At 36.6% G+C, this 23234-nt stretch overlaps 1 protein-coding gene across 1 annotated transcript in view; it reads left to right on the top strand.

Moving 5' to 3' along the window:
• The window catches only part of AP1G1 (adaptor related protein complex 1 subunit gamma 1), a 79040-nt gene that overhangs the window by 17635 nt on the left and 38171 nt on the right, over positions 1-23234 (top strand). The window contains exons 2-3 of the mRNA XM_025426741.3: positions 5738-5941; positions 17571-17695. Of these exons, the coding sequence (XP_025282526.1) occupies positions 5741-5941; positions 17571-17695 (326 nt within the window). The 5' untranslated portion in view covers positions 5738-5740. The remainder of the gene's footprint in view (positions 1-5737; positions 5942-17570; positions 17696-23234) is intronic.

Genomic DNA, 23234 nt, shown 5'->3' with positions numbered 1-23234 from the left:
TTCTGTTTTTAATTTCATTGATTTCTATTTTTTTATTTCTTTTTTCTACTTCTCTTGGATTTTTCTTTTTCCAGTTTCTTAAATATAAGCTTAGATTGCATGAGATGTTTCCTCTCTTCTGACACAAGCATTTAATGTTCATTTCCCATTAAGCACTACTTTAGTGTGTACCACAAATTTTAATGTGTTTGTTTTTGTTCAGTTCTGTATACTTAAATGTTCCTTGATATCCTCTTTCACCAGTGGATTATTTGGGAATGTATTAATTTTCAAGTCCATAGAGAGTTTTCCGGTGAGCTTTCTGTTACTGATTTCTAGTTTAATTCTGTTAATGGTCAGAGATTATACTTTATATGATTTCTATTTAATTTATTAACTTTTTTTTTATGATCCAGAACGTGGTCTGTTTTGGTGAGTGTTCTGTATGCACCTGAGAAAAACGTATATTCTCTGCTGCTAGTTGAGGTGTTCTATAAATATTGGTTAGATTCAATTGATGACGGCTTTCCGGTCTTTTAATATTCTTGCTGATACTCTAATTTTATCATTTACTTGGGCATGTTGAAGTCTATTTTTTTTTTTAAAGACTATTTATTCATGAGAGACACACAGAGAGAGGCAGAGACATAGGCAGAGGGAGAAGCAGGCTCCATGCAGGGAGACCAATGTGGGACTCCATCCTGGGACTCCAGGATCACACTCTAGGCTGAAGGCAGATGCTCAACCTCTGAGCCACCCAGGCATCCCGAAGTCTTTTTTTTTTTTTTGAAGTCTCTATAATTGGAAGTTTATTCTTCTTTTGATATCTGTTAATTTTTGCTTTATATACCTTTTAGCTCTATTATGTATACTTGCAATTAGAATTTTATATTTTTTTTTTGGCAAATTCACTCTTTTTATCATGCAGTGGGAGAATAAAGAGATTAACTCCATACTCTTAGAATCACAGCTCCTCTGGTCAGAAAGAAGATCTCCTTCCCCAGTTTTTAGATGCCTGCCTGGCTGTTACTGCCATTACTTTTCTGCCATAGCTGCCACCATTGCAGTGTTGTGTAGAGACAGGGGTGGAGGGAAGGGAAAAATAAAAGGCCAAAAGAGAGAATTTCTCCCATCTTCCTTTTCCTGGACCAGAGAGAGAGAGGGTTTTTCTTAGAGCTCTTAGAGCTCCTCCTCTGTACTATATGAGCACTTCTGGGTTTTGAGCTGCCATTGTGTCAAAGTTGGGCAGTAGTGGAGGAAAAGTGATAACGTCTTGCCTTTTTTGATGGAACTTCAAATTCTGTTCTTTTTCTTGAATCTGTTTGCTGTCATTTACTTTTCAGAGTCCTTGGGTAGCTGTGACATGCATTTTATTCAGGATACTGTTATGGTTAGAGGAAGAGACAGAAGTCTCCATAGAGTGTGTTTACTCCATCTCTCCTGGAACTAGAACTTGTTTAGTTTTGAATTTAATGTATTTTGAAATATACCGGGTTCTTTGTCATGTGAATTAACTTTTCTGTTTATGCCTACTAATACATTTTCTTGTGATTAAAAAAAAATAAGTAGAAGTTGTCACAGCCAAGGGAAAAAATTATTGCTTTCCTCTAGAGGTAGCCTGGTCCTAGAGAAAGAGTGCTGATTGGGGGAATCACAAGATGTGAGTCAGGCCAGTGATTAATTCTTTGACCTTGTACAAGGTAGTTAGCAGCCTTGATCCTCAATTTTCTCCATAAAAAGCTAGTGGCATAATCTTTATTTCTGTGATTCTGTGGCAGAGCTGAGAAATTGCTCCTGGTAACCTGTTTTTCTCTCAGCTGGCTTAAACTCTTACTTTTTTTCCCCCTGTTGGACTAAGTGTTTCGGACTAGATTTAGGCTTTTTCTGTTGGTCTTTTTTGCCCTATAGAACATTGAGGCCTTCATAGAGAAAAGATATTTTCCAGCAGAGATTGATCTTGATTAATTTTAGTTGCATAGTCATCTTTTGTTCCCCACACACCAAATTTGGGTTAATAATAAATAAGATTAAAAAAAATCTTTATTTAGGTAATCTCTACAGCCAGCGTGTGGCCAGAACTCACAATCATGGAATTGAATTGCATGCTCCTCTCACCGAGTCAGCCAGGCACCCTAAATAAGATTCTTTTTTTGTTGTTAAGATGTATTTATTTGTGTGAGAGAGAAAGAACAGAGGCACATGAGCAGGGTAAGGGGCAGAGGGAGAATAATATCCAAGCTGACTTCTGCTAAGCACAGAGCCTGGACTTCGGCTAGATCTCACAAGCCATGAGATCAGGACCTGAGCTGAAACCAAGAATCCAGTGCTTAACCGACTGAGCCACTCAGGTGCCCTTATTTATGAAAAGTTTTAAGGACATAAATGCTTTGTTTTTTGACTTTTATTATTTTTTATTATTTTTTATTTTAATTTTTTTATTTTTTCTTTTTCTTTTATTATTTTTTAAAGATTTTATTTATTTATTCATGAGAGACAGAGAGAGAGAGAGGAACAGACACAGGCAGAGGAGAAGCAGGATTCCATGCAGGGAGTCTGATGTGGGACTCAAACCAGGGTCTCCAGGATCACACCCTGGATTATTATTATTTTTTTTAATGTATTTTATTTATTCCTGAGAGAGAGAGAGAGAGAGACAGAGACACAGGCACAGGCACAGGCACAGGCAGAGAGAGAAGCAGGCTCCATGCAGTGAGCCTGATCTGGGACTCGATCCCTGGTCTCCAGGATCAGGCCCTGGGCTGAAGGCGGCGTTAAACTGCTGAGTCACCAGGGCTGCCCAGCCTGGAGTATTTTTTTAAAAATTTTTATTTATTTATGATAGTCACAGAGAGAGAGAGAGAGAGAGAGAGAGGCAGAGACACAGGCAGAGGGAGAAGCAGGCTCCATGCACTGGGACCCCGACGTGGGATTCGATCCCGGGTCTCCAGGATTGCGCCCTGGGCCAAAGGCAGGCGCCAAACCGCTGCGCCACCCAGGGATCCCCAAGCCTGGAGTATTTTGAAACAAATCCTAGCAATCATATAATTTTATCTGTAAAGATAATGTTCCTTTTTGAAGTATTTAGAGGAAGTCTAACCTTGGTGTTCAGGTACTTACTTGCTCTATCACTTACCACCTTTGTGATCTTAGGTTGCATAATTGCTCTGACTTGAGGTTTCTTCAAAGGCAAAGCAGGAATAATGATCTCTGCCTTTCAGCATGGTTTGGAACAAATGAAATAATGAAAATAGTGAATGTACAAATGTTCAAACACTAGGCCCACAATATTACCATTAAAAAGTAACAAAATGTTATACAGGTAGCTTTATATAGTTTAGTACATGGGGTCTTAAGAGGTTCAATAGGGAGGAACATAACCAATACCTAGAGAACTTTTCTAATTCCTAATATACTATATCCCTGTCTTGAGGAGTGATGCCATAGTGAACTAATGGGACTGGGATATCATCCTGGTTTTGCAATTAGAACGACACTGAGAATTATTGGTTTAAGGACTCCACAGTTTGTATGTACTGATGATGAGAGTAATGATATTTTTATCTAATTTTTATCATCTTTATTAACATTATTGAGGTATAATATACATGTAGTAAAATGCACTTGTTCATCAGTTCAATGAATATTGAGAGGTTTACATATCCATCATAACATTTCTGTCACCCTAGAAGGTTTCTTTGCATCCCAGTCCACCCCAGCCCCATCCTCTGCTGCAGGCAATCATTGATCTCTTTCGCATGACTACAGATTAGCCTTGTCTTTCCTGGAGTTTCATATACGTGAAATCATACAGTGTGGACTTTTTTGTTCCTCCTTCTTTTGCTCAGCGTAATTTTTTTGAGACTCTTCCCTGTTGTGTTGGTTCTATTCTCAAAAGTATTCATTTATGTGGGTATACCATTATTATTCATTTTATTTTGTTAATTTATTTAAAAGATTTTATTGGGGATCCCTGGGTGGCTCAGCAGTTTAGTGCCACCTTCAGCCGAGGTTGTGATCCTGGAGTCCCGGGATCGAGTCCCACGGCTGGCTCCCTGCAGGGGAGTGGCTGTGGAGTGGCTGTGGAGTGGCTGTGGAGCAGGCTCCATCCTGGGGACTATAGGATCTCCACCTGAGCCAAAGGCAGACGCTCAACCACAGAGCCTACCCAGGCATCCTCAGTCTTTTAGATTTAAAGTTTTAGCCATCCTAATGGTGTAAAGTGGTATCTTATAGTTTTATTTTTTTTTATTTTTTTATTTTTTTTAATGATAGTCACAGAGAGAGAGAGAGGCAGAGACACAGGCAGAGGAAGAAGCAGGCACCATGCACCAGATGCCCAATGTGGGATTCGATCCCGGGTCTCCAGGATCGCGCCCTGGGCCAAAGGCAGGCGCCAAACCGCTGCGCCACCCAGGGATCCCTATCTTATAGTTTTAATTTGCATTTTCTTGTTTACTAATGACGTTAAGTGTGTTTTCATGTGTTTATGGCCATTCTTACATCTTCTTTGAGAAGTGTCTCTTCAAATCTTTTACTCATTTTTAAATAGTATTGTCTTATTATTGAGTTGTAATATTCTGAATATGTATCCTTTGTAAGATAGGAATTTTATTTTTTTCTCTTTCCATGGATTGCATTATTTTCATCTTTTGAAAAGCAAAAGTTTTAAATTTTTGTAAAGTTAAATTTATTATTTCTTTCATATTTTGTGCTTGTTATATATGAAATCTCTGCTTAACAAAAGTTCTGAAAGATTTCCTCCTTCGTTTTCTAAAGGAAGATTTTTAGTTTTGGCTTTATTGTTAAGGGCTGTGACTCATTTTGAGTTAATTTTTGTATATTATATGGGGTTAAGGTCCAAGGTTAATTTCTTCTTCATAGATATCTAGTTGTGCCAGTACATTTGTTCAAGGAATATCCTTTGTTCTATTGACTAATCTTGGCCTCTTTGTTGAAAATAATTTGAGCTTATTTGTGTGGGTCTATTCCTAAACAATTTTGCTCCATTCTCTGAGTCTACCCTTAAATTCAATTCCACATTGTCCTGATTACCGTAGCTTTATAGTATTTCTTGAAATTAGATAGTGCAGTTTCTCTTAACCTTGTTCTTTTTTTTCCCTTAATTGTTTTGGCTATTATAAGTTCATTATTATTATTATTATTATTATTATTATTAACTTAAAAACAACTTATGAGACTATGACTATAACTTAAAAAATACTCTAAGATTGGTTTATTATTTTTTCCTTATCACAATTTTCAGAGTGCCCAGTCCTGAGATGATTACTGTTTCTTGGAAAAGTATTTAAATCTGATAATTGGTCTTCTCTCCTAATCGCTCATTTTGTTGAATTGAACTTTGTGATCATATTCAGTATTCATCTGATAATTTGTTGAGTTATATTGAGTTCACAGTTGAGCAGATAATATCTGTCTTCCCTAAGGTTAGGCATAGACCTTTTCTTACTAGTTTAAGGATTGACCTAAGATTTGGGTTGAGTTTGTTCCTAAGATATTTTGATATTAATGATGGATTTTACACATTGATATATTCTGTGTCTTATCTTGTTTTACTTGATACTTAATACTTTTGTTTGTATTCTTTCCAGAAATTTCCTGAGTTGAGATTATATATGTAATAGTTTTGCTGAAGTTTTGTATCATTGCAAATCTTGAATTCTTAAAAATTAGAAGTTCTGTGAATAGTTTTGGTAGTAAAAAATATGAACATTTTTATTTAATGTCTTTCCATATCCAGAGGATGCCAGCCCCCATCAGATTGCGGGAGCTGATCCGGACCATCCGGACAGCCCGAACCCAAGCAGAAGAACGAGAAATGATCCAGAAAGAATGTGCTGCAATTCGATCATCTTTTAGAGAAGAAGACAATACATACCGGTGTCGGAATGTGGCAAAATTACTATATATGCACATGCTGGGCTACCCTGCTCACTTTGGACAGGTAGGCTGGGCTGAGACTACATCTAGCAAGGGTGCTCTCTTGTTTGAATGACAGTAGCTCAGGGAGGGTCAATCTTTTCTTGTCAAGGAGGATAGGATACTTTTGATAGCCATATAGTCCCATCATTGTGGAACCAAGAGTAGAATTAAGAAAGTTGCAGACCTGGAAAGGCATCATATTGGTGTCAGTTGTGCTTTCCATTGGAAATCTCTCATTATGTGGATTAGAGTATGTTTTGATGGTGGCATCTAGCTTGCTTAGAGATTGATCAAGATTAACCAGTAGATTGTGATTGGTCTGTCACAGGGGCTGGATGATAATGAATATTTAAGAAATGTTTGCTGAATGTTTTCTTAATTATATTCTGTATGCACAATGATAATAAGGAGGAATACTGAGAACATGTTTTTAAGTAAAACAAATTAAGTGGTTGCCACATAATGGCGTTTATGGGTTTTGTCATAATTAGTTCATTACTTGACTGTTATAGCCACTATGTAGGTCTGCCTCCTGATTTTTTTCTACACACAAATGCATATTATTATATATAGACAGTCTAGGCTCTGAGAATAATACTCTTGGTGATAAGTGCTTTCTTCTTTCCATGTTTATATATGATAAGGGAGAATGAGTTACAGAGAAAGAGTATAGCGGGTTGTTTTTAATTCTTATGCTATTAAATTTTATCTCAATTTCAGAATTGTATTATATGCTAAAGAGTCTTTTTAAGGAAAAGACTGCAAAATTGAAAGAATGTGCAACATTAGGCAGGAGAAAAATACCACCCATGTTTCCATTATTCAAAGATAACTATTGTTAATGTTTTGATATATTTAATTTACCTGGAAAGATGGCCATGTGTATCTTTTATTCAGCTTAGTAAGTCCAGTGAAAGATTCCCCCACCTCTGAGTTAAAACAGTAATGGGATTGAATCTTATCAGACTGACTTGGGTTAGTTTTATGCTTATTTTGGGGCTGGGAATGAGATCACTTTCTCTGGAAATACATGATTGAGAGTGGGAGAGCATTAATTTCCCAAAGCAAAATTGAGGTGTTAATATCAAAGGAAAGGAGGACCCAGGTACTAGGCAGACAAAAACAACAGCTCTTTCCTCTGAATAAACACGTTATATGCTTTTACCACATCAAAAAGCAGTTCAGGTAGATATACATTTAGTGCGTGTCATAGTATAAAGTAAATAGATGTTCATATATTTTTGTTGGTTGATTTTAAGTAGATACATTTAGGTTAGATTTACAGAAATCTGATATATTGGGCTGTAAGAGATACTCAAGGGTTTGAGGAGACTTAATGCCTACATTCAGTGATAACCACTATTTAACATCATGGAGTTAAAGGAGTTCTAAAAAGACCAACTATGAATTTAAAATATACGATAGATTTAAGACAGGATATTTTATTTTGTGAAAGAGCAGTCTATATTTCTAAAAGTCTTTTCTATACTATGTTTAAATAAAATGGGCTTTCCAGCTTTACTAGATGGTGTTTTCTGGGTGTTCTGGAATTTAACTATTTGATAAAATATTTAATTCTTAGGTGGAAAATGTTAATATTCAAGGAAACTGTACTAAAATTGTACAGTTTAAAAGATTTTTCTGAGTGGGAATAGGAATCATAATTTTAAAGTCCCTTAATATGTTTCCTCTATTTGAATAAGTCAGGGCCCTATCCAGTCAGTATTTGGTACCCTGCCCATCAGAATTTCCTTTATAATGTACCCATAAAAAGATTCCAATCTGGATTCTCTCACCTGGATGTATGAATCACAGTGCCATTTTCATTTAAGTATGTGTAACAACAGCTACTGTTTATTGCATTTTATTAGATTTGTTAGACTTTGCTGCTGTTTATGATAGCCAGTAACTGCGTAGCCACTGGTCTCTTGAAATGTGGCTAGTTCAACTGAGGTGAATATTAAAGGAAAATAAATTTTGGAAGATATTTGATGCAGTTACTGGAAAACTTATGTTTTAGACAACTTGGGTATGTGAATCTATCAATTGTAAATTTTATGAAGTCTAAATACAGTTATGTAGTATACAAATTGAGATGTGCTGTAAGTGTAAAATATATACTGTATTTAGAAGCCTTAGTATAAAAAGATGTAAAATAATTTTTGTGTTGATTATATGTTGAAATTATATTTTAGAGCTATTGGGTTAAATAAAATACATTATTAAAACTAATTTCACCTGTTTCTTTACTTTTTACTGCAGTATCTAGTATGATGCTGTTCAATAGAAATAAAAATATGAGCTAGATGTATAATTTAAAAATTTCTAGTAGCCACTTTCGAAAAGTCTTTCAAATTTTATGATAAAACCCATGAAGTAGGTAATATTCTCAAAGTGCAGATGAGGAAACTGAGATTCAGAGATTAAGGGCCTTGTTTAAATTTACACAGCTAACAAATATTAGAGGATTAGAGCTCAACTTTGTGTAACTCTAAAACTTATTCATTCTTTGGGTATGTTTAAATCTGTAAATAAGTTTATTAACTATTTAATTACTTTAGCCCTGACTTGCTGTACAGAGGATTTGAGGTGACATACATTACCAGCATCTATTTAAAAAAAAAAATAATAAAGAATAGTAGAAAATAAAAGTTGGGAAAAGAAAGAATTCAGAACCCAAAGTGACTGTACTTGCTGTTGGTGAGGCAGCTAAGGCAAGAAAAAGAATTCAGTTATGTGCTCGTTAAAACTAGAATTTAAGAGTGCAGCTACAGGAACCAGACTTCCTGGATGTGAATTCTGGCTTTGTTATTTTACTATCTATGATTTTGAGCAAGATCCTTAACCTTTCTTTTCTTGGTTTCCTCATCTGTAAAATAGGGACAGTCTTCATATTACTGTATAGGGTTATGAACATTAATAATTAGATTCGTAAATGTTAAACATTTATGTTTTATACATTAAAAACTCAAATATTACAGATTTTACTGTTTCCTCAAAGACAGCAAAATATTTTTTTGAAAAATCATTGAATTCTAATACAGATTTCCATTTATTTATATATTTACATATGTATGTGTGTAATCTCCCACCCAACATGGGGCTCCAACTCACAACCCAAGATCAAGAGTTGCATGCTCTTCTGGCAGAACCAACCAGGCACCTCTGAAATAGATTTTCTTATGGGGGTCTTTTATCTAGGAGTCTCTTAATAATGTAAAAGACTGTATCCTCAACACTTTTACAACAAAAGCCGTGATAAATTTCTTGTAGAATTTGTAACCTTTCATGTGTCCGGCTTAACTATGATCCAGAAATAAAGTTGAGTATCTAAAGAAGTGGGTAGATTGCAGAAGTAAAAAATGGTAGCTTGGGGGCCAGATTCTTCCACAGATGTATTTTGCACTATACGTTAAATTGTTTTGAATTTGCTACTGATACAAAAATCAAGGAACTTTTAATGGAAATCTGGATTTCTAGTTTCTCTTAGAAAATCAGACGATTTGACAACACTGGATCCACATTTTCCATGGCACTGGTAGGCTGGTGACCTTCTTTAGGCTGGGCTTGCATTGTCTATTTCTTTCCCATTCCAGCCTGGCCTGCTATACCCAGGTACCCATCCGCAGTACTCTTTCCTTCCATTTTTTTTTTTTTTAAGATTTTATTTATTCATTCATCAGAGACACAGAGGCAGAGACATAGGCAGAGGGAGTAGCAGGCTTCATGAAGGGAGCCCAGTGTGGGACTCAATCCTGGTACCCCAGGATCACAATGCTTAACCACTGAGCCACCCGGCATCCTGCTTCCCTTCCAATTATAATACAGGATAGCACTCCACTTCTCGTGCTCTTTAAAGTTTTATAGCATTCTCTATAAGGTCTTAAAAACTTTTGGTGAAATTTGTAGGTTCTGTGGAGCTCTTCTTCTTACTGCAAATAGCACTCTTAAAACTTCAATAATTAGGTTTTCTATATAGAAAATAATTAATTTTTGCAACATTATTGGATTTGGTTCTAAGAGTTCCTATAGACCCATTTCTTCCATATAGTCAGTACTGTTGTCTGTAAGCAGTGGTAATTCCCTAACTTTCTATCTGTAATCATTTTTTTTCTTGTTTCTTTACTGCGCCATACCTGTAATTGAATGGTGATAATAGGCATCCTTGTCTTGAGCACCTTAAGGCCAGATTGTGCCCAAAATAAGCCTGTCCTACTGTTCCAGAACAGAAGAAAAACTACAGAAGTCATGTTAAAAGGATTTAGTAGCCATCAGAAGGGGCTTTTTGTTGTGCCCCAAAATAAGAAAATTTGCACATTAATAAGAATAATTGTAGTTGAAATACCAAGTAAGTTTATATCAGTGAGTTCATAATTTTTTTTATCTAAAGGTTTTATTTGTTCATTTTAGAGAGCACAAGTGAGCAGGGAGAGGGGCAGAAGGAGAGAGGGAGAGATAATTGCAAGCTGACTCCTCACTGAGCGTGGAGCCTGACATGGGGCTCCGTCTCATAACCCAGAGATCATGACCTGATCTAAAATGCTTAACTAACTGTGCTACCTAGGCGTTCCAGTGAGTTCATAAGTATTAAACTTTAAAAAACCCCATTGATAGGGTAGCCCGGGTGGCTCAGCAGTTTAGCGCCACCTTCGGCCCAGGATGTGATCCTGGAGACCCCGGATCGAGTCCCCCGCTGGGCTTCCTGAATGGAGCCTGCTTCTCCCTCTGCTTGTGTCTCTGCCCCTCTCTCTCTGTCTCTCTGTCTCTCATGAATAAATAAATAAAATCTTTAAAAAAACAAACAAAAAACTCCATTGATCATCTTTGGAGAATCCTAGGGACTTATTTTGAAAACTGACTAAATAAAAGGAAAGAAACATTTATCCTCCCTTTCTACCAGTAGTTCCTTCTGAAGGAACTATTTGTAACCCAACAGTATGTACAGAGAAGTTGCTCCTTAGAGGAAGAGTACAGCTGATAAATGAAGAAAGAATAAAAGAATTAGAATATTACATACATTTTGTAATCCCTGATGGTCATCATCAATTCACAAGAGAGACAACCACCAGAAATAACTATATACTTCCTGATGAAAGTTCATACCACCACCTATGAAGTGTATTTGCTAAATCAAAATAAAAACCGAAAAACCTGAATCTGATCAACAATCTTGTCCATTTAGCAACGGGCATTTATCAGAGTTCATTGCATCATTGTTTCTAATCTGAAAACATTGGGAATAATCTATCCACAAAAAGAATAGGTAAGTTGTGGTACATACCAAAGTGGAATACTGTGTTAGCAGTGAATAGAGCTGAATTAGAATTTCTTGTCTGAATGTGAGCAATACAGAAAGACGTTGAATGAAAAGAGCAGGAATATGGTATGATACTTATATAAAGCTTAAAACAATTGCCTCAGCATATGTAGTAAAGACATATGGCAATGATAAACCGCAATTTTGAGTTTTGGTTATTTCTGGGATGGAGAGAAGGGAAATGGGATTGAGGCAGAGTATGCAGAGTGCTTCAGTTGAATTTGTAATATTAAAAAATGTAAAAATAAATAGGGCAAAATGTTAAGATTTGATAAAGCTGACTGGTGGCTCAATGAGTGTTACATGATTTTTGTGTATTTTTGAGTGAAATATTTCATAATTTTCTCGAGGAAAAATGGGATGCAATAGCACTGTTAAGTGTTTTATTTTTTGTCCCCTCTGCCAGAAGAATGAAAAAAACAGACTGGTCTCATATGGATTTTTATGTTGCCATACTACATAGTGTGTAAAGCAAGTTACAAGCTTATTCTTCAAATGTGTGTGTGTGTGTGTGTGTGTGTATGTGTGTGTGTGTAGACTAGAAAGTTATTTCTGAATATTAAATTGAAGTAAAGGTAACTTTTTAAAAGACCTAACCAATCACTGTAGATCCATTAATGTTTAATTGTATCTTTTCATCAAGACAATTGATCACATCATAAAGCAGAATGTTCAGTATAAAAACAAATGTATATATGCATTTGACCTTGTGGGAAATTGTTCTAAAAGCTAACTAAATAGGTGCAGCTTTTTTCAAGGGCAACCAGATTAAATGTTGATAAAGAGCAATATTTTACTCACTTTAGAAAAATGTAACAAGGCCAAAAAATCCTTTTTTAAAAAAAATTGCTTTGAAACTTGGAGAAAATTCGAATATTGAGTCATTTAGAAAATGTTTATAGAAATCAAATTGTCAGGCTTTACCTGAAACCTACTCCATCAGGATATTTTGGGGGTGACCTACATACTTCAAAACTCTCCCAGGTGATTTTGATCAGTCAGGTTTGGAAGCCACTTCCTTAAGACATTATATTTATTCCAAAGGGATCCCGTAGTGTCACTCTCTTAGGCTTGTTGCTAATGGCTGCCTGAATGTTTCTGCTGAGAAAAATTGTTAGGCCACTTCAAGAGTCAGCTGTAGAGAATTAGTGACTACTTTTCTGCCTCGAAAGCAGAGAGTGGAGGGCTGCTTTAGGGTTGTCTTTCATGATGTGGCCCAGTTATCTCAGTGAAGAGGAAAATGAGGCCCAGGTTGTTGAAGTAACTTGCTTAGGTCTCTTTTTAAAAAAATTTTCTTTAAAGATTTTATTTATTTACTCATGAGAGACAGAGAGGCAGAGACACAGGCAGTGGGAGAAGCAGGCTCCATGCAGGGAGCCCGACGTGGGACTCGATCCCGGGACCCCAGGATCACTCCCTGATCTGAAGGCAGATGCTCAACCACTGAGCCACCCCGGTGCCCCTTGCTTAGGTCTCTTAAGCTAGAACCGGGATTAGGGCTCCTAAATCAAATCGTTTCTATTCCACTATGTGTTATGTAAAAGATAGGAATCTTTCTCTGATTTTTTCTGTTTCTCACCTGAATGAGTGCCCTTCCTGACTTGTTTTCACAGTAGCTTGTGCATAGTTGTTACAGTATGTGTGTATATATATGTGATATATGATGTATATATATGTATCATACTTCTGATATATATCCAAATGTTGGTTTCTTTTTGTGTGCCCTTTAACTGGGTATCAGTGAGAATGTCTAGCACATTGGTTTTTACGTAGCAGGAGTTTATGAAGTTAAAGCAAAACCACAGCATCTCAAAAACAATTGGAAAGTAAATACAAAGAAAATCAGTGAATAGCTAAGAGTTACTGCAAACAGACCTTTGGGATGGAAGATAGTAGGGACAGTGAGAAGGTTGCTGTTAGAAAGCCAATTATAAGAATGTTGTTGACAAGGAAGAAACTGATAGTGAAAAATACAAATGCCAATAGAAGAAAGCATAGCCATTGTGGGGATTAGAGGTAAAGAATGGACATACTTGGGGGGATCCCTGGGTGGCCCAGCGGTTTAGTGCCTGCCTTTGGCCCAGGGCGTGATCCTGGAGTCCCAGGATCAAATCCTGCAACAGGCTCCCTGCATGGAGCCTGCTTCTCCCTCTGCCTGTGTCTCTGCTTCTTTCTCTCTCTGTGTCTATCATGAATAAATAAATAAAATCTTTAAAAAAAAAAAAAGAATGGACATACTTTTTAAGCTCTTATAGCATTAGAGGTATAATAGAATAGCACAATAATCACTCATTATGAATTTAAGTTATTTAAAAAGGACTGATTGTTTTCATTTACTGAGTTGTATTTTCATAAGATTTTGGTCTTTAATTTTTAATCTTTTCCTAAAACAATTCTAAGACTTACATGCATTTTTGTTAATTTTTGAAATTACATACTACTCAATTTTGAGGAGGGAATAATTGCCCGCCTTTTATTTTTTTATTTTTTAAAAATATTTATTTATTATTTATGATAGAGAGAGAGGCAGAGACACAGGAGGAGAGAGAAGCAGGCTCCATGCCAGGAGCCTGACACGGGACCTGATCCCGGGACTCCAGGATTGCGCCCTGGGCCAAAGGCAGGCGCTAAACCACTGAGCCACCCAGGGATCCCCACCCCCCTTTTATTTTTATTATTTTTATTTTTTTCCCCTTTTAAATTCTAATATTATATTAACTTTTCTAACTACAAGTTAAATGTAACTTCCCTTTATCCTGAAGTTTCAAACTTTTTCCTGCTAGCTCAATATTATTCATCTTAGAAATAATGACAGTTCACTCATTTAAAATTTGAAAGGTACAAAAGAATGTATGATTAAAACTCTGCTTTTTGTCCATGTCCATCCTTCCAGAGATATTTTATACATTTCTAGGCAATGGAAATGCCCCTCCACTGTAAAATACATACTGCATCACACTGTGTACATTGTCTACTTATTAATCTGTCTTGAAGATTAGCCCATGCCCTCATTCTTTTTTCCAGCTTTTTGACATACTCATGGTAATGTATAGTATTCCTTGATGTTTATGAATCATGATGATAGGAATCATAATTTATTAAACTGATGCCTTGTTAATGGACATTTCTTTCCAATCTTACTATGTATCTATTTTTTATTTTATTTTTTAAAATTTTAAGCAGGTTCCATACCTATTGTGAGGCTTGAACTCAGAACCCTGAGATCAAGAGTCACATGCTCTATTGACTAATCGACTCTATCATCTGCCTTCAGCTCAGGGCATGATCCCAGGATCCATAAGAAATGCACATGGAAACCATATTGAGATACTACTTTTTAACCTATTATATTAGCAAAGTTAGTCATAACAGTGCGAGGACATTAGTGATTGGATGTAAACTGACAAAAGCTGTAGTGAGAAAAGATCTGGACTATCTTAATTATAAATACACGTACCCTTTGACTCAGAAATTCCACTTTTAGGAACTTACACTACCTTTGTATTAATACATGTGCAAAATAATGGTTATTATTCAACTGGATTAATTTTTTAAAAGATTTTATTTCTTTATTCATGAGAGACGCACAGAGAAGGAGGCAGAGACACAGGCAGAGGGAGAAGCAGGCTCCCTGTGGGGAGCCTGATGTGGGACTCGATCCTGGGATCCCAGGATCATGACCTGAACCAAAGGCAGATGCTCAACCACTGAGCCACCCAGGTGCCCCCAGTTCAGTGATTTAAGTAAATTTACCTAGATGGGTTTGCATTTGTTTTATGAGGAGGTTGAAACCCATTTCATATGTTTGGATTATTTTTGTTTTCTTTGAACTCCCCATGTTTTTTGTCCATTTTTATATTGAGTTGTTGGTCTTTGAAAAACAATTTGTAGAATCCTGTTATATCTGTGAAATGAGTTGCAAATATTTTTTCCAAGTTTGTCATTTTTGACTTTGTTCACGGAATTTGGAGTAAAAGCATACGTTATTTTTTGTCTCTATGGTTGTGTGAATATAAAAGCTAGACTGTTTACTGTGGTCTTAAAGCATATGCTAGATTTGTGGGTTAGCAATGTTTCAAGTGGGATTTTCAAGTAGCTTTAAGTGAGAAGGAAATAGTACTGATTTGAAGTTGTACTGTTTTTCTTCTGTAACTCACACCAGAGTTGTATTTTTAATGATTGATGCTCAAAAATAGATGCCTTCCCCTCGTATTTACTCATAACCCCATTGAACACCCCTTCATCCTTTTTAACATCTGAAAACTTTGATAATAATCTTTTTTTAATATAAGATTTTATTTATTCATGACAGAGACAGAGAGGCACAGACACAGGCAAAGGGTGAAGCAGGTTCCACGCAGGGAACCCGATGCGGGACTTGATCCTGGGTCTCCAGGATCTTCGGCGGCGCTAAACTGCTGAGCCACCTGGGCTGCCCCTTTGATAATATTCTTAAAGATGAAACATGGTACTTTCTTAGCCTATTGCTGGTTACCGACACCTACCTGTAGAGTATGATGAGAGTTAATCCTTCAGTGGAGGGTGGTTTTCAAATGGTATTTCCAGTCTTTAGTCTTATATTTCCTCTCAGATTTGCCACCTTTATAAAGCAAATGTTTATTCTTGAAGCAAAGTCACTGTACCAATGGGGAATATTGAATTAATTTAGTGTTTGTCCTTTTAAATTGTGGTTTTTCTTTTTCTGTTTTACTTTTGGGCAAGTTTTAAGCAAGTATCACAAAAAGCAACAAATTGTACTCACTAGTCACTAATGACTTTTAGTGTGACTATCTTAAAACTTGGCTCTAAAAAATACAAAGTAATATTAATGCCTAAGAGTAAAGCCTGTCTTCTTATTAGTGTATCTTAATAACAAATTTTTGGTTACTCTTTTTGTGTAATGCCTACTTTTTTTGAAAGCATGATTCTATAAGGATGATAAAAATTTCAGTAATAACTGATTCTTAGAACTTTTTTTCACTGCTAAAATTCTCACTTATAGGATTATTAAATAGGAAGATTAAAAACCCTTTTGTTGAAAAAAGTAAGATTTTCTGATGGTATTTTAGTTCCTGATTTTCTCATTCACCTCAGCAGTGATTTTTCTGCTGACATTGTAAAAATGACTTTCTTCATCTTCTATTTCAGAAATTGTTCTTTAAAATTTAAATTGAATGCATAGAAGGAAGGGAAGGCTTGTTATATAATCTCTGTCAGTTTTAGAAGGCATTTCAGTTTCCCTTTTGGATATGGTTATTCTTGGAGGCTTCTTTGATTTCATGATAGTATAGTCATTCTGCTAACTTTAGGTGTTTTTAATGGAGATACATCGAGAGAGCAATTTTTAAATAGCTTGAAAAGTTTTATTTGTAAATTCTTTTACTTTCCTCAATTTCATTTATGAACTTACAGGCAAATTCAGATGGAGAGTAGTCTCACGTGATTTTAGGCTATTGTACACGGGTCTGCATTTGAGCTCCTTTCCTTGGGATGGGGTGGTTCTAAATGGGAGCATAGTTTGCAAAATTCCTCTTAGAGAGTCTAACTTATGTACACCCTTTGAAAACAATTGCTATTGAGGGGACATTTGGCCTTTTCCATGTTAGTCAAGATGGAATGATAAAGTATATCAAAATGATTGTCATCAGGAAAGGCTAAGTAGAGAGACTGTTTAACTACAAAGAGTCTTGAGGTCTGAGGATTTTTATCAATTATGTAAAGAAAAAAATCATATAAAACATTTTAGGTTAATTCCACTCCTGAAATTTCCTTTGGCTTTTTTCTCTGTATTTTTATTCCTCATATCCTAAAGTCTTACTTTCCCTACTATTTGATGCAAGCCCTAAATGTAACACTTTCCACATTAAAGTTAGTTGTTGTCTGTCTCTGCTTTTCAGTTGTATATTCCTGATGTCTAAGATAGTGTTTGGCAGTTTGAAGGATTTCCAATTATGAGTTTTTTATTCAAAATAGGAAACAGACCTTAAATATACACATAAGTTAGGTGTTCATTTAGTACAACCTGAGGATTAAATTAAGAATTGAGTTATATTTGATTATAATACTTTACTAGTTAATATTTATTTCAATCTGTGGAAGTAAGGTAAATTTCACAGATTATTTTGGATAGCATATATCACAGGACCTTAATGAGATGGTAATTCTGGAACTTGGTTATCTATTATTAAGGTATCTAAAGATTTTAGTTATTTGCCTTTTATTTAGGCAATTTGGTAACTACTTATTTTAGCCATCCACTGACTCTGGGTTAAAAACACTGTTTTCCGGATTGTGGTAGCAATTTCTTTCTTTTCTTTTTTTTTTTAATTTGCAGTTGGAGTGCCTCAAGCTTATCGCCTCTCAAAAATTCACAGACAAACGCATTGGTTATTTAGGGGCAATGCTGCTGTTAGATGAAAGACAAGATGTCCATCTTCTTATGACCAACTGTATCAAGAAGTAAGTCTTACCTTTCCTTCTTTTAATGACTACTTTGTGCTTTTAAAGTTTTCTAATGACATCAAGGCTTCTATTGATTTTATTTACTATCTAGAATATATTTGAATTGCTCTTATTTATATGTAAAGAGGATAAGCAAAGGATTAAAATTTCTGTAGGGGAATATTTATTATTATTATTTTTAAGATTTTATTTATTTATTCATGAGAGAGCCACACACACACACAGAGGCACAGACATAGGCAGAAGCAGGCCCCATGCAGGGAGCCTGACGTGGGACTTGATCCTGGGTCTCCAGGATCACACCCTGTGCTGAAGGCGGCGCTAAACTGCTGAGCCTCCCAGGCTGCCCTTATTATTATTTTTTAAAATTTTATTTATTAGAGAGCAAGCACAGGGTGGCTGGGGGCAGGGAAATAATATCTCAAGCAGACTTCATGCGCTGAGTGCAGATCCTGACACAGGGCTCCATCCTACCACCTGGAGATCATAACCAAAGCCAAAATCAAGAGTTGGATGCTTAGCTGACTGAGCCACCCAGGTGCACCTGTAGGGAATAATTTAATTAAACAAAGGCATTGCTGTACATCTTCAATCATAGGAACATAGTTTAGTAATGAAACAAGAATTTGGGCCAACATAGAATAATAGAAAAAGCATTGGTATATCAGAGCTTTCTTATATTTCCAGGACCTTGAATACTATAAGGTCCTTTAATACCATTTTATTAAAATGTTACATTTATTAAAGAATGACCAGTGTATGTTCTGAGTAAATACCATTGAAAGGGGGCAGCCTGGGTGGCTCAGTCAGCTAAGCATCCAACTTAGGAGTTTAGCACCTGTCTTCCACCCGGAGCATGATTCTGGAGACCTAGGATCAAGTCCCACGTCGGGCTCCCTGCATGGAATGGAGCCTGCTTCTCCCTCTGCCTGTGTCTCTGTCTCTTTCTCTGTATGTTTCATGAATGGATGAATAAAATCTTAAGAAAAAAAAAAAATACCATTGAAAGGTAGAAGGAGAGGTCTTGCCTGTCAGTGGTCCAATTCAAGATTTCAGTTGCACGAAATTATACCTAGCCCTGTGAATTTTTGTGTCTTTTTTCCTCTCATGGGTACTTTACTAGTCCAGTCATGTTTGTTGAACTTACAAATTGAGGAATGCTTGCTGTATGGAGGAGTAGCCAAACAGGGAATTAGTTCTAGCATCCTTCTTCCAGCAAATGTCTATTAGAAAGTTATGGAAGTTCTGATGGCCTTACTGGTTAAAAGTACTTTATGGTTTTATGATTTTGGTGTGTCTGTTGATTTCCTCTCCTTTGTAGATTTCTTTTTCGTTTGCACTATTTATTTGTTTGACAAAGTAGAAGCAGGGAATATAGGTGATCACATTTGTAGTTATTGAAGTCTTACACTTTTCTGTGGTCAATAATGTTCTACTTTAAAAATTTTCCAATGGATAATGGAAAATTCCAAAATGAGAATTACGATTTGGTTGTAAATGTAGTGTGTGTCATGTAAATACATTGAATCTATAAACTTAATTTTGGGAAAATTTTATTTTATGGCTTTGATATAAATACTAATGAAAATACTAAGTTGATTTGCTTATTCAATAAATATTATTGTATACCTATTATTATTGTATTCCTTCTAACAGCCAGGAGCTGTTAGAAGCTCTAAGGAGGGAGAATGAAAAAAAAATGGGCAGAGATCCTTGGTATCGTAGAGGTTACATTTTACATGTTCAGCATGACTCTTTTATACATTTACTCTGGCTAGGCCTTTGAGAGTTATTTTAATTTTTTTCTTGCATGCTCTGTTGCCCTCATTACTTCAGCCTTCAATCACATGCTGATGATTTGGCAGTTCTGCCTTACAGCAGGTTCATATTAAAGAGTTAATACCAAACTCAAGTATAGGTTTGTAGCTTGATAAAAATTGAAGAATGAGGTACACAGGCAAAGAAGAAATCTTTGTTTGGAATTTTTAAAAAAGATTTTATTTATTAGAGAGCACGAGAAGGCAGAGGGAAGGAAAGGGACAAGCAGACTACTGGTTGAGCAGGGAGCCCGACTCAACGTTTGACCCCAGTTGGTATCATGACATGATCCAAGGGAAGACACCTAACTGACTGAGCCACCCAGGCACCCCTTTCTTTTGAATTTTAATGAGACCTAGCCAGACCCCAAATGAACTTTTTGAGAGAGAACTAATAGTTGGGAAATGATCTGCACTTTAGTCCAAGCTCCAGTTAATCATTTAGTTTTGTTTTTTGTTTTTGTTTTTTAGTTTTGTTTTTAAAAATTATGTATTTTTAAACATTTTATTTATTTATTCATGAGGGACACACAGAGAGGCAGAGACACAGGCAGAGAGAAGCAGGCTCCATGCAGGGAGCCTAAGATGGGACTCGATCCCGGGAATTCCAGGATCATGCCCCGAGCTGAAGGCAGACATTTAACTGCTGAGCCTCCCAGGTGTCCCTTAAAAAAAATTTGTTAACAAATGGGTTTCTTTGTTTTGTAAGGGTTTTTTGTTCAGTGTTTTTTGTTTTTGTTTGTGTGTGTGTGTTTGCTTTTTGTTTGTATTATAAGGCATCATAGTATACCAGCAGTTTTTATGTTAATGAACGTTTCCCTCATTGTTCATTGGCCTAGAAAAGCTCCAAGTGATTAAAGATCTTGGAATCTTTAAAAATTGGATACGATATTTTAAGAACCTGTATTAATGCAAACTTTTTTTTTTTTTTTTTTTTTTTTTAGAGAGAGAGAGAGGCAGAGACACAGGCAGAGGGAGAAGCAGGCTCCATGCAGGGAGCCCAATGTTGGACTCGATCCTGGGTCTCCAGGACCATGCCCTGGGCTGAAGGCGGTGCCAAACCACTGAGCCACCCGGGCTGCCCAAACATTCATAATCATTGAAAAGAATGAATGATGGGATCCCTGGGTGGCGCAGCGGTTTGGCGCCGGCCTTTGGCCCAGGGCGCGATCCTGGAGGCCCGGGATCGAATCCCACGTCGGGCTCGGTGCATGGAGCCTGCTTCTCCCTCTGCCTGTGTCTCTGCCTCTCTCTCTCTCTCTCTCTCTCTCTCTGTGACTATCATAAATAAATAAAAATTAAAAAAAAATGAATGAAAAGTCAGCTCTAAGGCACACGTGGTGGCTCGGAGGTTGAGCATCTATCTGCCTTTGGCTCAGGGTGTGGTCCCAGTCCTGGGATCGAGTCCCACACTGGGCTCTCTGCAAGGAGCCTGCCTCTTCCTCTGTCTATGTCTCTGCCTCTTTCTGTGTGTCATGAATAAACAAATAAAATCTTAGAAAAAAAAAAAAAGAGTCAGCTAAATATCTTGGTAACTGGGAGCCTAAAATGATAAAGTCATAGTTAAGACTTAAACATTTTTACCAGAAGAAAACTTTTTTTTTTTTTTTTTTTTTGAGAGAAAGAAAGAGCAAGTAGGGGTCGGGATAGGGTGCAGAGGGGTAGAGGGAGAGGGAGTAAGAATCTTAAGCAGGCTCCATGCCAGGCTCGGAACTGACTTGGAGCTTGATCTCATGAGCCTGAGATTCATGACCTGAGTCAAAATTAAGAGTTGGACACTTAACTGACTGAGTCACCCAGGGACCCCTGACCAGTAATTTTTGCCTTCAAAATTCAAATTCTTACAAAGTAGCAAACCTGGCTAATTTATGCTTTACTTTCTTTTCCTTTCTTTGTTCAGGGAAGATTAAAACTTTATTATTTCATTTAAAATGATCAGTAACAGGGGATCCCTGGGTGGCGCAGCGGTTTGGTGCCTGCCTTTGGCCCAGGGCGTGATCCTGGAGACTCGGGATCAAATCCCATGTCAGGCTCCCGGTGCATGGAGCCTGCTTCTCCCTCTGCCTGTGTCTCTGCCTGTCTCTCTCTCTCTCTCTCTCTCTCTCTCTCTCTCTCTGTGTGTGACTATCATAAATAAATAAAAATTAAAAAAAAATAAAATGATCAGTAATAAACACCTTACATGGTAACATCAGTAATGTTTTTTAATGAAAAAATATTTTCCAGGGATGCCTGAGTGGCATCTGCCTTTGGCTCATGTTGTGGTCCTGGAGTTCTGGGATTAGTCCCGCATTGGGTTCCCTTTGGGGAGCCTGCTTCTCCCTCTACCTATGTCTCTGCCTTTTTCTCTGTGTCTCCCATGAATAAATAAAATCTTAAAAAAAAAAATTTCCAAAACAAAAACTATTCAAATGAGACAAATAGTATTATCTCACATTTTTGTAAGTCTTTTATACATCTGGCCTAGTGGAAGATAGCTAGATATCATATTTGCCTCTGCTTTCTTTTTCTTTATATTTTTTAAGTCAAGGTCACTGTTAATTTTTTTTTTTTAAAGATTTTATTTATTTATTCATGACAGAGAGAGAGAGAAAGAGAGAGAGAGGCAGAGACACAGGCAGGGGGAGAAGTGGGTTCCATGCAGGGAGCCCGACGTGGGACTCGATCCTGGGTCTCTAGGATCACGCCCTGGGCCAAAGGCGGCGCTAAACTGCTGAGCCACTGGGGCTGCCCTGCCTCTGCTTTCAATATCTTGTGGACTTTAATAGCCTTTCAAATAACTGGATATTCTTCTTTGATACTATACCAAAACTCCATAAGTGGTAGTTTCTTAAGGATTAGTTACAATGTAGAATTTCAAACTGTATCAGTGAAGTTTGGTACTTTGTTATATTAAAACCCATTGTTCTGTTTCACACTTTGAATGGATCTTTTACTCATGTATAGGTTTATAACACCATGGCTAAGTCATTTGGAAAAAATTGGCTCATGAATTAAAGTATTGGTAGACTGTGAATTTCATTATGGCAATACAAATTTTCCAAAATTCTCTTACTTCAAAGCTTGGATTTCATCATTGGCAACAAATATTGTTGGTTTTTGCTCTTGAAGTGAAGGCTAAACTTGACTCTTTTTCCAGAAGATGTCTATCAGATACCCAAATCTTAATAATTATAGTTGTCTGTCAGTTACTTTTCATTTAAAAAGCATACACATTTGAAAAGTTCATAGTTTAGTTTGCAAGTGCACAAGTACTTTTCTCTCAGATCATCACTTGAGGATGCAGAAGTTCTTTATGCATGCTTCCTATTTGGTCACATAATATTAAACAGTATACATTTGAGTCAGGATTTAATAAAACTAATCTTTTTTGCTGCTTTGTCACAGACAGTCTTAAGTGAAACAAATAGACACATTCCTTTCCTCTTTTCTCTCTCTCCTTCCTTTCTTTCCTTTCTTCTCTTCCTTCCATCCTCTGTGCTTGTGTGGTAGTGAATACAATGACTACTAGTATAGTTTAGTGCCATTATTCTGGTTTGTAATGTAATTTTTTGTAATTTTTCCCACCACTGCTTTTGCATCATTAGTGCAATTGTCAGTACATTTGGCAAATAATGAGTTAGTATTATGAAAATGGTTTGGCTCTCCTGGACCCCATGAAGCTGTCTTAGGGCTTCCAGAGATCCTTAGCCACTGAAATCCTTAAGGACCATTAACTA

Source organism: Canis lupus, chromosome 5 (assembly GCF_003254725.2).
Source record: "Canis lupus dingo isolate Sandy chromosome 5, ASM325472v2, whole genome shotgun sequence".
Taxonomy (NCBI): domain Eukaryota; kingdom Metazoa; phylum Chordata; class Mammalia; order Carnivora; family Canidae; genus Canis; species Canis lupus.
The sequence above is the reverse complement of the archived record's forward strand: the minus strand, read 5'-3'. Positions and strand labels throughout refer to the sequence as shown.